At 43.4% G+C, this 13,478-nt stretch overlaps 1 protein-coding gene across 1 annotated transcript; it reads right to left on the bottom strand.

Moving 5' to 3' along the window:
• Positions 1-874: 874 nt before the first annotated feature.
• Positions 875-4,365, bottom strand: skida1 (SKI/DACH domain containing 1). The gene has a single exon (XM_063912877.1). It carries the CDS (start codon positions 4,081-4,083, stop codon positions 1,807-1,809), a length of 2,277 nt encoding a protein of 758 aa, XP_063768947.1. The 5' UTR covers positions 4,084-4,365; the 3' UTR covers positions 875-1,806.
• Positions 4,366-13,478: the final 9,113 nt, after the last annotated feature.

Below are 13,478 nucleotides of genomic sequence, written 5' to 3'. Positions count from 1 at the left end.
ATGGCTGCAGAGTTACTCACGTGGTTGAACATACACCCACGCTGATTCAGGCAAACTCACTTTTTTCTTTTTACAATCACCCATTTTCTACGATCCACTGAATGAACGCAGCTTGTGAGGGGCTGACATCATCCAGGCTTTGGGTTTGTTGTGGTGTGGCTCGCTATAAGCTGGGCCCCTCTTTGTCGCAGACAGAAAAGCCTGCCAATTAGCAGACCTGCACTTCCTTTAAAAAACACACACATTTATTTAAAATACCTGCATGTAGGAGCAGCTTCAGCCACTGGATTCACTTCCTGTGTGTGAAGTCTGAATTAAAGGGAGTAAATCAATCAGGGATACTACATTCACTGAGCGGCCATATTCAAAAGGCTACATTAAAGATAATGAGATGGTGATGTTCGACATATAAAGAGAGCGGTATTTTAAAACTGACTGTTTTTGGGTGTCAAATAATAGGAAATAATTGGCGTTTTTCCAGCTTATATCGAGACAATTAACTTCAGCTGAAAAGAGAATAATGAACAACAGTGGCTTCACGGAAATTAGCATATTATCAAATTCTTTAAAAATCAGAAAACCATAATGGCATGGTTAGATATTCAAATATCAGTCACGTTAATGCAGTTTGGCCTTTGTGTCTTGATCAAATGTTTTTTTTTGTTTCCAAGCTTCTCTCAGACATCATTTCACAGGCTAGTCAGAAAGCTAAAACCAGGACCCCCAACAGTATCAAAGTGCAATGCCTTTAAGCCTATCTCTTGTGCTCTGTCGCATTGTTTCTGGTAGCCAAAGCTAGAAGGTGTTTCACGCTGTTTTTGGTGGTGTCCCCCCCCCCCCCCCCCAATCCCACTCCCACCCACAGGGACTGCTGAATCACATCCCATCCACTGCCTAGCTTGGATATTGGCATTATGTCTGTTTTGCTTTACATTAGTCCTGCATAGAGGAAAATACAGACTGGTGTTTGCACAGATGTGGTGTGCAGGAAAAATAGGTGACCATGTGGAAGGACATGCATGGAGTCAATGGTGGGAGCTGACGTGCTATAACGAAGGTCTGAGCCTTTTTCCTTTTTGATTGTCTGTACATAAGGCCTGTGTTGTGTCTGGGCCTGCGACTGTGCACTGTCACACATTCGCAAACGAGGAAATACTCAGCAGAAATAAAACCTGAAAGACTGAAAACCATCACAAGCACTCTAGGAAAAGAAAAAAGAAACACAACAAGCAAGAATACATTCCTGCTAAATCTAATAAAGGCTTTTCTGTGAGCAGATAGATGGTACTAAACCAATGTTTTAATAATTCTCTGAAATGTGGGGCATTGTGGTCAGCATGTCATGAAAGAAAAGAGCTTTGACATACAATTATCAGGTGGCACAGAATGGGAAACCCTGATTTTCTTTTGATTTACCAACTAGCCCTCAGTCCCAGCTATAGATTAGCCTCATTAAAGGAAGGCTTTTTCTTTAAAAAAAAAAACATGTCCTTTAAGCACACACCCTGGCACCATACAATCCAACAGGTCGAGCATAGAAAACGTGAAGGAGAAAGAATCAAGTAAAAACATATTGCTTAGGATTGATAGCTTGTTTTTTTTAAGCGCAGATCCACGAGCAGTGTCTCACAGTCCTGTGGGCGTTTTCAGAGGCTCCAAAAAGGGTTTTTCTTCTCGATCAAACTTCAAAACAAAGCGGAATGTAAACCCATTCACAGAAAATTGGCGGCACACCGATAAAGTTGCGAGTGGTGAGCTCACGGAGAGGTTGTAGATGGTGAAGGCTATTGTTTTTAAAAACCCTGCTCAGTATTTCCTAGTCCTCTGAGCGGGTGGGGGAGGGAGAATCTGTCCGCCTGGCTGCCACCTCCACACGGGGTGGGACGGAGGGGGAGGCCCGGCGCCCCTCGGCGACTTCAGGGAGTAAGCAGGGCACAAATCCCCGTCGCTGCCAACAACCAACGACGGCGGGGAGGGGAAATGTGCCATCAGGCTGAAAAGCATTTTAGCAGGCGATGCTATAGTGCTGCGTTTGCGTCTGCTCGGTAAATCCTCCGTGGATACTTCCTCTGGCCGAGAAGAGGACGAACAAGAAGAGGAGGAAGAGGAAGAGGCAGCTTGGTTGACCCTGTGTTTTGTTTGCGTCCTGGAAACTCGAGGTTTTTTACCCCCCAGCACCGGAGCCCTGCAGGTTTTGTTCCCCTCCTGGAAACTCGGGGAGCTCCTGCATTCCTGAGGGCTGCAGGGGGACCTGGGGGCCACATCAGGGCTCTTCTCTGAGGCTTTAATCCCGAAATAGCTCCCATGTTTGAGGGGATACTGCCCATTGCTCTCTGTCTTATCTCCTTTGCATTTGACTGCAGCCTGGCTCTGGTATTCATATTCATCACAGCTTTCCTCCACTTTAACTTTCACATTCTGGAGGTTGAAGGGGGGTGTCCTGCCGCGGTCCGGGCGGGGGGCCGCGGACACAGAGAGCTCCTCTGGCTCGGTTTTTATTCTCTTCAGCGGAGGGGACAGCTTCAGGCGGCTGGGCCTCGCATCCCTTTTCTCGGTGCATCTGGGGAGCTTGGTGTCTCTGTCCTGGTCACACTGAAGTGTTCTGCGTGAGGGGGGGGAAATCCGGTTGTGTCCCGGTGAATAAGGGTCCACACTGCTTGGATCAGACTCAAAGGCTTTCCCCTTTTTGTACTCGAATAAAAAGCTCTCTCCTGTAACAGTTGAGTTAAATCTCGGCGGCTGTAAAGGTCCAACGTCTTTCCTAGCTTCACTGCAGATAAACTCACATTTCTTCTGTCTTCTGTCCCCCGGTTGTGACGCGGAAACGTGGCCCAGTGTCCGGTGTGGTTTCTCTTGGTGCTGGTTGTAGTGAAACGTGGGCTGTAGGACCAAAGGGGCTTTACTGGTGCTGACAGTTTTGGACAGGGACCCAACCCGGGCCCGTCTGAAGCGGATGCTCTGCACCGAAACCCGGCTGGAAACAGAGCTAGAGTCGGACTGAGAGGAGCTCTCCTCTTCATCCGAGCTGACCTCTGAACTCTCTGACTGCGTGTCATCTTCATCCTCCTCCTCTTCCTCGGAGCTCCCGGAGTTGCTGGTGCTGGAGAAGCCGGACCCGAAGTCCGAGTCAGCCCGGTCCGAGTAGGTGCTGGACTCGGTGTCGCTGCTGTAGCTCTCTGGGAAGCCGGGCTCGTTGATGTGGTGGTGATGATGATGATGGTGGTGGTGATGAAGGTGAGGTCTGGGGTCCAGATACAGATCCGGACCGAGGTGGAAAGCACCAAAAGTATTCCCGTGGCTGGATTTGGGTTGCACGAGTAGAACCGGCGGTACGTGTTGTTGCGCGTGTCTACTCCTGCCCCCCTCGCGCCTCCTCTTCCTTTTGTGAAGTAGGTCGCCGGCTGAGCGCGAGAGCCTGGACTGAGCAGCTATGGCGGACTGAAGCACTACCGGCTGCCGGAAAAACGCTTGCCTTTGGCTCAGGGTGACCCGGTTCCCTGCTGTTTTCGCTGTTTCATAGTTTTTAAAGTGTTTGTGATCGGACTTAGTCACTGAGCGGTGCTCCCGTCCGTGCGTTTTCTGGTAAAACTGAGGTAGTTTGGAGTCGGTAAGGCAGGGAGGCAGCTCTTTCCTCCTGCTCGTCTTGTTGTGAAGTGTCTCCGGGACACCGTGCAAACTGAACCAAACTTTGTCCTTCCACAGGTCGGTGTCTGCACGCCCTGGGGACGCGTCCTCACCCCCGGGGGAGCACGCAGCTTTCGCTTTCCTTTTGTTGGACTTTAACACCCGCTCGGTCTTGCAGGAGAAATACAGAGCCTCCACGTCCTCGCGCGATATGAGCGTGCATTTCGCGGCGTGGAAAGCTATAGAGTTGATCGCTTTGAGCCTCCGCAGCTCCTCCAGGTCGCAGTGGTGCTTCTTCACATTCAGGTGGTCCATGCGCTTGTGCACCGTGGTCCGGGGGATGTTCTGCAGCAGGTCGGTGAAGACCTGAGACAAAGCAAACATTTGCTTGCCTTGGATGAGCAGGTATCCCAATCTCACTCCTTGCATTTCCTCAAAGCCACACTCCAGGTCTCCCATGTTTTATGTATCCAATATTAATCCATGCAGTCTCAGTATGCTATGGATTTACCGGTGAATGGCACAGAGCTCATCCTGCTCATACCTTTAATCCATCCACACTGCTGCGTCATGAAATGCAAACTTTGACATTAAATGGAGCTGCCGGTGTATGTGACAGCATCCACCCGTCGCCTCTTGCCCCGGTCCGGCATGGTGGAGGAATGCCACGGATGCGTCCACCAAGCCGGGGCTGCTGCTACCTGCCTCTGCCGGCTCCACTCCCCTCTGGTCGGCAGCAGGACGAGGGGTAGGTGTACACCACTGCCTCAGCCAGAGGGATAAAATAGCAAGAAGAGAGAGAGAGAGAGAGAGAGAGAGAGAGAGAGAGAGAGAGAGAGAGAGAGAGAGAGAGAGAGAGAGAGGGAGGGAGGGAGTTGTGAGGGTGGAGGGGAGGGAAAGAGAGAGAGAGAGAGAGAGAGAGAAACAGAATAAGAGCTAAAAATGCAGCTGCTATTCTGGCTGCTGGTCGAGCCACAAATAAAATGACAGAGAGGGGAGGTGCGCCGGTCTGGAGACACCTTCATCAATTAATGCCCTCCGAGTCGACGCCCATTGGACGAGGCTGACAGGTGATGCAATAAAAATGGATATCCCATCCCCACCCCCTCACACACCCCACCGTCACAATAGTTTGTGCCCAAATTCTCCACTGTTGGAGAAAATAACGCAAATTCATATTTTCCAAAGCTGCAGCTGCTGAACCAGAATAGGTAGTCTGAGAAATGTCACGATAAGTCTGGAATGCATTGTGCTGTTCACTTTTAGTCAAAATGCATGCAGGAGTATGCAATCGATTGTTTGCTGCTGAACTGACTCCACACTCCGGGGTGATGTGTGTTAACGCAGCGCAGCTTAAACAAAGACATTTGCTTTTTACACTTGCAGTGCTGCTTTTCCACATTCTGCCTGACCACGGCTCAACGTGTCTGCTTTGGTTGGCTCGGGCTTTTTTGTCCATATGATTTTCTTCCTCAATGCTTGACTAAGTGACCTATACTTTTCCTATAATATTTATACTGAGAAGGCCTACATTTATGCGTCTGTTTTCGGTATTCTCAACCTTTTCCCTTCAGTGTGTGTGCGTCTCTCTTCCTCCCTGTGTGTGTTTGCAGTCATTTGAAATGTGCTCAGCAGGGTGTTGCAACGTTAATATAGTATGTATAGTGGGTAGTTAATTCCTATAATTGGAGATAAAAAATAATAATTATTGTCAAACACTAGAAATTATATTTAGGTGAGTTTAGTGGACTCGTGCTAAACTGCAACATTCCAGTTAGATTGTAGCGTGGTAAAACAACGTGAGCAGGGATTGGACAGTAAAAGTGCACAGTCAGGGTTGCTTTTCCCACAAAGATTTTCAAGAAAATAGGTTAAGCCATTAAACAGTGTGACTAAGATTTCATAGTAAAAAATAGGTTTAACAGACACCTTGGAGCAACAGTTATAGCATGTTAAAACACAAAGGCTACACCTTAAGAATATTAAAACCAACAAGTAGAACAGGGTGAACAGGAACGCGCGCTTTGTGTGGATTAATGCACGAAGCTAATTTCATTTAAAGGACCTGATTTCTGGGCTTGTGTCATTCTTTGTACACATTTTAACATTTTGTCTGTGAACACGTGCATATTGCATGTGCACGCCGAGAGCACCCCCCCCCCCCCCACACACACACACACACACACGATGACTTTTCACCCAATACACATTCAAGGATATGCGCGCACACACACGCATAATCATTAAGGGACACACACACTTTGAGTGACGTGCGCGCGCGCGTGCACCACACACACACATTAAAGGCTAATTGTCTGAATAACCGGTATAGGCCTCTATGAGACGGTTTGGACCGGCCATTGTGTTTCACTATGAGACACATTTTCCCATCACTCCCTGCGTTATGTTGCGTCTTTGTTATCTATAAAACACGTGAATCCCTTGTGGCCCGTTCCTCACGCGCAGTGCAGTGTGTGTTGGGGCCAGACTCAAGACTGGGCACGCTCATTCCCACAATGTTAAGCCTATTTGGTTATTTACAGAGCATTCACTGTACGTTGAATGGCAGCGATGTTAGCTCGGTGTTATATCAAACATGGTGTTACACACGTAAGCGTTCTTATTATAGCTCCTTTTTAAACCTCTGGATATTTTTGGACAGTTTCCATAAAATACACGCATAATGTTGGACGGTAGAACATCACTAACGCTGGGGTCATGGACTTACAGACTGAATATAAAATAAGATCAGGAGAACAGTAAGTGAATGGGATTTAATGTAGGCACACACACGTATTCTGATGATTATGGTCCGTTGCATCTCGAAATGTCAGACTATGTATGGATTAGGCTTCACTGTGGACCAAATCTTTTCTGCTTTAAAAAAATCTAGTAGCAGAGTATAGCATGAATGGATGATTAACATGTTTAATATAGAAGCCTGATATATATCCTAGCATGTGTGATATTTTACTGGATAAGCCTCAGAAAGCTGTTGCGTTTACTTGACACTACGCTCAGTTGAATCATGGAGATCACTGTGCGTTAGTAGCTACGCCTACGTGCAGCTATCAGTGTTATATGTCTGCACAATCACTTCACCAAACTCCAGGTCAACTCCCATAAGTCATCTGACCTGCATCCAGGTGGCTGTAAATACATGAACCTGCAGCAGCAATGCTCGCTCATTTACGCGCAGATTCTGTATGACAGCATGAACACAGGGCCAGAGTGAAGTGAGAGGAGGGGCAGCTTGTGGAGGTCCGGATTCCCGGGGGAATGACTCGGATCCCGGAGCCATGTGCACCGTGCCCGTCCTGGAGAGGCAGGGAGGGACAGAGAGACACGTCCTAACCCCTGTACGTTTTTCCTTCCTGGGAACCTGAGTTAGTTTATAATGGTTGACTAAATACGTAGCTACTTAATTTTGTAAACCCTCTCTATAGGCGAGTTAAACATATGCTCCCTGACCTAAATCCGTCCACATCCAAACGGAGCAATCACGCAAGGAGTTCAATTTAATATATTTGTCATAAAACATACACAGCAAACACCCCTTCGTTTTACGTGTGTTAGGTCACTGCAGCGCGGATCGATCAGCAACAACTTTTCACACTTTAGTCCCACAGGTCTACAACAGTGCTCGATGAGAAATCGTACACTCTCTTACAACTCACAAACTATTTTAAGAACTTCTAATCAATTCCCCCCCAACGTTCTATTATAAATCCTAAGTACACACTCACACACACGTTCACACGCACACCAACACACACGCTGATCTACACAGCAGCAGTCTGATGAAATAATTGTAAATGTGAGTGAAAAACTCCATTACATATAAATAAAATACATTAATGTAATGTACAATTATTATAAATCATACTACCTTTTATAAGCATTATATGTTTTATATATCTTTGTATTCATGTATTAAAATAATTCCAAGAACAAAACTAAACTAAAAGATATTTAAATTAAATAAATATTTGTTTTTAAAAATCGTTATTTGTGCTATTTGTGTCAGGTTGGATTTTCCAAACATCTGCCGGTGACGCCATGATTACTGTTGTTAAATCAGAGCTCTCAGTTTACCTGCAGCTCTCAATTGAGGACCATCTAAAACCTCCTAAAACGATAATATAATATTGCTATAATTGCTGAATATAAATAACCTGGTGCATGTGTACACATTGGAGTATTTCCAATTAGGATCAGGGACTCTTTTGTCATGCAGATTTGAGATGCACCAGATGCCACAGGGCAGTTTCTGCAGCCTCTGCGCCGGGATGTGGAGGGGAGGAGAGCAGAGCGAGTGGCCGAGAGAGAGCCCTCAAACACGGGGGAGGATTCTCTCAACAGCCGGCAGTGAGCTGCGGGGGAAATGCTCGAGAAGTCCTGCACTTTAGACTCATTAGAGAAGGACATTATAAGCTGTTCCTGCAGGAGTAGCACTACAGGGGAATCACTGAATCTCACTTTAACCTGCAGAATGTGTCAACCTGGTCTCACAAAAATACGTGACATGACCACGACTGTGTGTTACCTGGTGGAGACACGAAATGATAAAATGACGTAATGCATTGTGAAGAGGTCGTGGACATTTCACGTATTTTGGTGAGACCACGTTTTGTGTATGGAGTTCACATGGGAGTCATTCTAACCTGGATTCATATTAAGAACATCCACGGTGCTTTGACTAAAAGTCAAACTTAAATGAATATAACGTCTAGCTTTTATTTTAAATAAACACATGGCCAACGTTTATCTACTCTTTTAATGTTCCACTTCTTCACCGGCTTAAAGGAGAGGTATACAGATTACGGTAAGGACACACGCACATGACCAATGGACACACATGACCAACGCTCCGTGGTTTTGCGCATAACCTACATTTTAACACGACTTAAATTGTTTGAAACTTCAATGCTGGAGAAGGAACACACAAAATGTCTTCAGCACTGTTTCAATACAAAATGACGTATTTGATTTAAGTTTTACAAGCTTGCAAAAATATATATAAAGTCCTCACACTTCATACAATCCCGGACGAGGTTTATGTAACCTATTAAAATAGTAGAATATCATATATTTTATATAACCTCACTGGGCATAACATGTTTTTTGGAAAGGAGTTCAAACCCTTTTCTAACACTCGTGTTGCTCCAAGTCATTTGCTTTGCGTCGAGTTTTATGGAGACACTTGGTCAAGGAGGCGCAGGCACTTGTAAGAGCATAGACTTTTTATGACACAAACCCACTGCCCCATGCCAAAACAATGAATTCCTCCCACCCCCCACCCCCCCGGGAGAATGTGATTTTACATGCAATCCGAGCCTGAAGTGTGTGCGGACAGTGGTGGGGGGAGGGCTCTCTTCACCTTTCACCCCTCCGTGTTGGGACTGTTTGTATTTTTTTCCTGGGCCTCTGTGCTACTCACCGACCAGAGAAGGACACCATGCGTAAATACGGATGCCCCTGAATGTGGTGTGGACAAGAAAAGAAGCATTATGGCTCCTGAATGCAAAGGGTTCACTTGGCTTTTCAGGTCATTTCAGTGTTTGCAACCTAGGACTTAATTCAAATCCTCAACAAGCAGCAACATTTCTATTGGAATAGCTATTTCACAAATACTTGGTCCAAGCGTTTCCAACACAGGAACTACAATCATTTGATACAGATGGGAATGCATATGGTCTGTCACAACCATTTCATACTACTGATATTAAATGTAGTATACAGTGCAATAAACCACAAGAAAGACACACAGAATCAGACCAAACTGTGTCCACACAGAGATTTAAAACAGAACAAAAGAACACATAAGGTATCCATGAAGCCGGGTATAAAACCTATAATTACTGCATGAACGAACGTCTATATACATCTTCCACTGTCAATATGTATATATTTTACTTTTCAGTTTGGTTTGATTTTGAGATGTTTACTGTTTATTTTCTACTCCAAAACATTGGGATCAATAAAGGAAATCTTATTTTATGTTATCAGGCTTTATTACATTTAATGATGCATTTGTAGGGTCTGCAGGGGATTATCTAAACTGCATTTTACTGTATTAACGCAACGGAGAGTTTGGGAGAATGTGGATGTAAAGGTAGAAATTGAATCCAGCACAAACATGGAAATGAAAAACCTGTGCGCTGCTAACCCACTGCTTTGTCTGAGAAACACTGTTTTCATTGTTTCAATTTAAAGAATAATAGTTGGACTAAATGCATATGCTACGATAGCTTGTGTAAAACCTGATCAAATATGCCACACAGCTTTCATTTTCTTCGACTTAACGTAAACAATGTTATGCTGTATATTTTGCTACGCCAGGCCACTTACTTTCTACATCAGGAAAAAAAAACATTCCTCATTGATGAATTGAAAACAGCATATGGCATCTGTTTGAGAATACAAATGCTTTAAAATAAAAGTGCTATACTTAGCTGTCAGTAGTCATTTGTTGAAGCTTATGAGCTAAGTCTGTGAAAACATTCCTTGCAGACTGCTTTACTGCACAGTTCCCCTGTAATGCGCACACACACACACACACACGGTATGAAACTTAAAGAACAACCTTTAGATTTTATTACTGGTTTGATGTTTCTGAACTCCTTACTCTTAGAATTTCTAAATGTGAATAAAACACACTAGCCTTTAAAAGGGTGGAGTTAGGAAGCCAAGTAGCCATTTGGCAAAATAAATAACCTGCAGAAAAGTGTGTCCAATACGTGTGTGTGCAATGCCTTTAACACAATACCATTTCAGATGCAGAGGTCTGTGAGTGTGGGGGCTGTTTTTCACAGGGCTCTTTCCTCCCAGCGTGTTTTACACGTCCTGCACACAGAGACCACTAAACTTCCCTCAGCCTGATCAAACAGGCAGCCCTCAATCACCAGACTTTTTCAAACTGAAGTCACATTTCTGACAGTTAAACATAGAGCCAAAGAGGACAAAGAAAAGCACGAGCGACTATGAATGTCAAGCATACGAAAGGAAAGCTAATTAACTGTTGTTTCTAGTTTACTAAAGGCTCACACACTGCAAAATCAATTTATTAGAAGTAGCATAAGGAAATGTTTTTCAAGGATGTTGTGTCAGTCTTAGGTTCGATTGCAAGTCTCCACAAAATACAGGCAAAATGTTCAAGTCAGTGGCCTATGACATACATCCTACTCTACATTTGCATTGTGGAAAAGTGCTGCAAGGTTCTTCAGTCTGTAAAATGTTGATTATATCTTTTATGTGGAATGAGAAAACAGTTAAGACATTACAGCTAATTTTGTCCATCAGTTCAAGGCCTGTAGCAAAAACACTAATGCAGGAGATTTAGAAATCCTCATCCAAATACTAACTTCACAATTTCAGCAATAAATATAATATATAGTACTGCTAGTTATAATAATATAATACTTTAAATATATATGAGAGTGCTGCATGTACTTTGAGGTCACACATATTGGTCTGAAGCAGTGTCACAGTCGCTGCCAGAGAAAGCTCTTCCCTGACACAGGAACATTACACATGATTCGCTCAGACTTTGACTTAATCAAGTGCAAGTTGTAAAAATCATTTGCCATTTTCAGTGTTTCAGTAGCTATATGGGCCCCTCCACAACTGCTGCCCCCTCCCTCGCCTCCCTTTGTTCTCTCCAGCTCTAATAGGTTTTCCCTTGCCACACACAATTCACTTTTTTTCCCCTTTTCCCCATCCCTCCCACAACCCCTTTTAGTGCAGTGCCCAGTGTCGACTGGAGCATTTGAGCAATTTGAAATTAAAGCAAACAATGGGCAGGCACTCCCAGGGACCTCTCGCTCACCATATTACACGGAGGACGCTCGTGTGCTCTTGCGCATTATTGGCAAGTCATTACGTTTCTCTGGAAACCAAGAGCGGGAGCTCGCTCTGAGGAATCGGTGATGCAAGCAGCAGCTGAGTGCTTGGAATAGCATGTGTATGTGTGTGTGTGTGTGTGTGTCTGCGTGTTTTGTGAAGCATCGTTGGCAACAGCATGGGGATGCTGTCAAAACAAAACTGTATATTGACAGGTCTGATATGCAGCAGGATTCTCAAATTCTATTTAGTTCAAGGTATTCATTATTACAATTAAAAGCTTTTCAAATTCTGTCTCAAGTCTCCCAGCTCCACGCTCAGCAGGCCCACACAATCTCCTTCTTAATTATTATTTCTCAACGGCATGGTACCAGTTATGAATGTCAGTTATAGTCATGCTCTATTAGTAAAGCTAGATTATTACACATAAAAGACATCTGGTAAACATCCTGCATTACAGCTTGAATATTAATATTTAAGCCTCTATCATAATTACAAATATCCACTGGCATAGTGATGGGACAGCGATCAAAGCAGAATTTTACAAGTCAATCTTTAATTAAAACCATTTTAAAACAGAAAGGGAAAATCAGCAGCTTTCCAGAACATATTGCAATCAATCGATGTGTTGGTTTTCTGTAGGAGTGAACACACAGTTTATCCAGGGCTGCCACTCATGAAACCAATTATTGTCTTTATTGATTATTGTGCCAACCAATTAATCCATTAATGATTTAGTCAATAAAATGTTGTCAATTGCAGTGAGGCCAACCTTATTTCATTTACAAGTTTATATAGTTATGTGTTAAATGTTTTCAGACCACCGGTTGACTCATTAATACGTCTTGTGTCCAAAACAAACAATATAACACCAATATATTTAACATAGGGAAGCAGCAAATCATCTTAGTTGACAACAAATAATTTGCTTTTATAGGAGTCATGTTCTTTTGCATTAGAACAGTTTGACAAGATGTAATAAAACACCTACAATAATTAATAAATGATGCATGTGTACAAACAAAATTGACATCTAGAAAATATTCTACTTTGCAGCTTGTTATTAAACCCCACACATAATGAAACATTTCCACAGTCCTACTATAGAATATCGGAGCGTGACAGCAATCCAAAACAATTCTTACAGAAATACTCAAGTACAGTTTCCAAAATGTTATTTCAATTGAAAACATTAAGAGTCATTTCTGCAGCAGATTTATTAATCCAAAGACATCAACAGGAAAACAGACAGGAAAACATCTGACTTCACAATGAAGGTGTTTACTTGTATATTTTGGCTGAAATAGCAAACATACTGCTAGTCATATTTTGAACACAAGCCCCTTTAGTTGACTGTTGCAGTATCTCCACAGAGGCGGTACTGGTGTACTTTGTATACTCCTCCATTAGGATGCACACAATTCCCCCACAAGCACACTTAGGCCTACTTACGAACTTAAGTAGAAGTATTAAAGCCTTTAAATACTCCATAACAAGTAAAAGTCCTTACTGAAAAACATACTAAACTAAAAGTACAAAAGTAATAGCAACCAAAGTACTTAAAAGTACTAATATTTCATTTCTGCACATTGGACTTCAACAGTAAGTAGTCGTTATGTTGATGTCTCTTCTCAGTCACACTATTAAGGAGTGTTTGGTTATTCTGTGTTTAAAGCAAACACACACTGCATATCATATCATCGTAAAGTTCTGGCTTGTAGATGTGGAGCTACTCCTAGAAACTTCAGGAAGTACACATTTAATATGTAGTAAAGAAGTGCCTCATATCATACAAGCTTGTGTTTGTATGTGTTAAGAAAAACTATAACTAGTGAGTAAAAAGTGCTGAATTAGCCTCTGACATTTAGTTGAGTAAAGTATAAAGTAGTAACAAATATAAATACTCGTACAGTACTTGATTAAATGTACTTAGTTACATTCCACCAGTGGTTACCCGACATATTGTAGAACCTACCTGCATGTTGTGCTAGTGTTGTTGACAGTGAGTCGAG

Source organism: Eleginops maclovinus, chromosome 21 (genome assembly GCF_036324505.1).
Source record: "Eleginops maclovinus isolate JMC-PN-2008 ecotype Puerto Natales chromosome 21, JC_Emac_rtc_rv5, whole genome shotgun sequence".
Taxonomy (NCBI): Eukaryota; Metazoa; Chordata; class Actinopteri; order Perciformes; family Eleginopidae; genus Eleginops; species Eleginops maclovinus.
This window is presented reverse-complemented; position numbering and strand designations above follow the sequence as displayed.

Bases quoted from the DNA above. Each gene is read 5' to 3' on its own strand.
- skida1 (XM_063912877.1), bottom strand. From the start codon at position 4,083: ATGGGAGACCTGGAGTGTGGCTTTGAGGAAATGCAAGGAGTGAGATTG.